This window comes from Ostrinia furnacalis, unplaced genomic scaffold (assembly GCF_004193835.3).
Source record: "Ostrinia furnacalis isolate ACB-3 unplaced genomic scaffold, ASM419383v2 OfSCF0863, whole genome shotgun sequence".
NCBI classification, from domain to species: domain Eukaryota; kingdom Metazoa; phylum Arthropoda; class Insecta; order Lepidoptera; family Crambidae; genus Ostrinia; species Ostrinia furnacalis.
The window spans coordinates 58,289-61,127 of NW_021131102.1; the positions used below are offsets into that span (position 1 = coordinate 58,289).

The following is a 2,839-nucleotide window of genomic DNA, read 5'->3' on the forward strand; positions in this document are numbered from 1 at the left end:
CGACGGTGGCGGGGGCGCCCTGCCCGCGGGGGGCGAGGGGCCCGCGGGGGGCGCGGGGCCCGCGGGAGGCGCCCCGCCCGCCGCCGCGCCGCGCGCTCTGTGTGCACTGTCAGCTTGACCACCACTGGATGTCAATACTGTCTGTGGAACAAGTGTATTGTACATTTGCTTTTGTTCAAATACTATATCTATTACATGCAGCCTAACATCTCAACGGCTAACAATAATATACATGCAGTTCAAGATTTCTACGGCTTTATTACAGACAAAAACGAATATAGAGTAGTGTGTACATGTGCCAATGTTTTTGTGATACAGTATGTATCTATAATCTTGCCTATAATAATAGGATAGAGTGAATTAAATTATACTATTATAGTTATTAACACTATTATTCCAGTAAAATATGGACTTGAAAGAAAGTTGTGTTGTTTCTGGCAAAAAAAAATATTTATTTGCCAGAATAAACATTGAGATGACTGGTATAGAAAGAGGCCATTTTTATTGTAGTTGAGTGGGTGAAGTTTTAATTATTTAACAAATAATAATTAAAATATAATTTTTTAAATAGTTTTTTTTTGTGTTAAGATAAGAATATTTTTTTCGAGTTATTATATATTTCAGATGCAACATCTGAAATATTTAATAACTCGAAAAAATTAAATTGCCTAAGGTAGGAATATTTTCTCTTTTTACTTTATAGGCTATACTATTACAAAACAAAAAAAAAAAACAAAAAACCATTTTGAGTAATTAATTAAGTAAAGCACCTTACATCACTATAATGTGTTGTCGTTAAGTATAGAAGCAACAAACAATCAAAAGAAACATGCAAATAATGTATTTGAACAAATTAGCTCTTATTTTACCGTTTTATATGGTTTTATTTTCCTTGTACGCTTGAAATATATAATAATCATCCATTAGACAAAACATGGTTAAAAACTAAACCTATTTGCAAAAAAACTTATTTCATAATATTGCATCATAATATTTGTAAAGAAAAATACAATTTTCTTTAATTTAGTAACAAAAAATAAATAGTCCCTGTAATATATTTGTGTTCAACATTTTATATCATTAATATTAGTATTGTACTTTATTTAAGTGAAAAAAACATAAATATGATTAGATACATACAATAATAAAAGGAACATTAGAGAGTAGAGAATAAGAAAAGATTAAATAGCGACATGAGCTATGGCTTACCTGGTGAGCCAGTGGTGTGCTCGACGAGCTAGTGCCTAGAACATAAGATAATAATGTAAGCTAAAGAGCAGTAAATCAAACAAGTAACCTAAAGAAATATTTCTCTAAATATGAATTACTTTTCATAAAATTTAATAGTAAGATTCATAATAAACAACAAACATTTTAATATTTCACTGTATACTTACGGAATAATTTAAAAACATCTCTTCTGGCTGTGGTTAGCAGCTCAAGAGCCTGGCTTTCTATGTAAATGCTAGATACCGCTCGGAGCATATTCCTAACTTAATAAATGCGAAACTATGCAAACACTATCTTCACAATAAATTCCACTATTACTATTTTACTCATCAAATTCATTCCCGTACATTTTATAATATTTGTAAATCAATATTCAAAATTATTTTAGGTTATGTTCTCGTAAATCGCTGTTTGACATTTGATGAAATGAAGGATATTTTGACGTTTAACAGCTGTCATTTTTTTGCAATTGAAACTAGTGTTGCTCCTGATTACTAATTGAAGTCGTATAAATACAATTGAACTCTTGACATCACTATTTGACAACAGCAGATGTCAAGTCAAGTCGTAGTAATTTTTTGGTCAGCTGTGCGCAATAAAATTCCGGCTATAGAATTAATTTACAAAAAAGGAGGGTAGTTAGCAATCAGTTGATAGAAAAGCATTGTAATATCCAAAAATCATATATTTTGGAACTTTTAAGTGTACATAGCCACCGAAACCAAAATTCCTCCTGCCTCGGTGCCAGAAGGATCGTCTCTCCGATCTGCTAATTGGTAAGTTTGTTAAATTCTTATTGGTCTTATTGGTTTATCTAAGTAAATGCATAATGGACGTTTGCTTGGTTATAAGTACAGTCTTTGTGGATGTTTATTGTCTTGTACCTCGGATGAACCCTAACAAGTGCCCTGACTTATTTGCGCCTAACAACAACCCCATCATCGTATCAGGCAGTACACGAGCAATCTCCATGGTTCAGAAGGAATCCTTCAGTTTGGCCCAACTAATATCACCTGATCTTAGTTAATAATACTAAACAGAGGCCTTGAATTCTTTGAGAACATCTGCCAGTATGGATAACCATTATCCTTACCATTTCTTCACCAATGTGCCCTGTCAAACCCTGCGTGATGCAGTATGGTGCCTTGCAGTGGGACATATTAATAGGGTATTAAATTTTAATTCATGGCTACAAAAATTGTATGCTTGGGCAAAAACAATCAGTGGAAACTAACAAATGAAGAAATTTGATTTTTTTAACAGTACCTACCTAAAATTTTAAATACAGCATCGAAACTATGCACGATAGACAAAAAATACATATGGCAGACGTAACAAGCTACTCATTAGCTATCCAAAGAATAAAACTGTGACTCGATCAAATTGAAAATGTCTTAGTTACATCGTTGTTAGTAAGGCGCTCTCTCTACTTCATGCGCGTGTAGTTTATTAGTTTTAACTACTTTCAGTGGGAAATAAGACGAGTGAATGACAATATTGTATGTTTATAAAACTTATAAGAAAGAGGAAATGCCACAGTCTTGAAATGGATATAATAAAAAAAAAACATTAATAAAATCGATTGAAAATACAAAAATAAATCAGTTTT

The 2,839-nt window shown here is 32.6% G+C and overlaps 1 protein-coding gene across 1 annotated transcript in view; it reads right to left on the bottom strand.

Moving 5' to 3' along the window:
* LOC114350308 (apoptosis-inducing factor 1, mitochondrial) overlaps positions 1 to 2,389 on the bottom strand; it is a 4,868-nt gene extending 2,479 nt beyond the window's left edge. Inside the window, exons 1-2 of the mRNA XM_028301059.1 lie at positions 2,324 to 2,389; positions 1,210 to 1,244 (exon numbers count right to left, since the gene is read on the bottom strand). Of these exons, the coding sequence (XP_028156860.1) occupies positions 1,210 to 1,244; positions 2,324 to 2,389 (101 nt within the window). The remainder of the gene's footprint in view (positions 1 to 1,209; positions 1,245 to 2,323) is intronic.
* Positions 2,390 to 2,839: the final 450 nt, after the last annotated feature.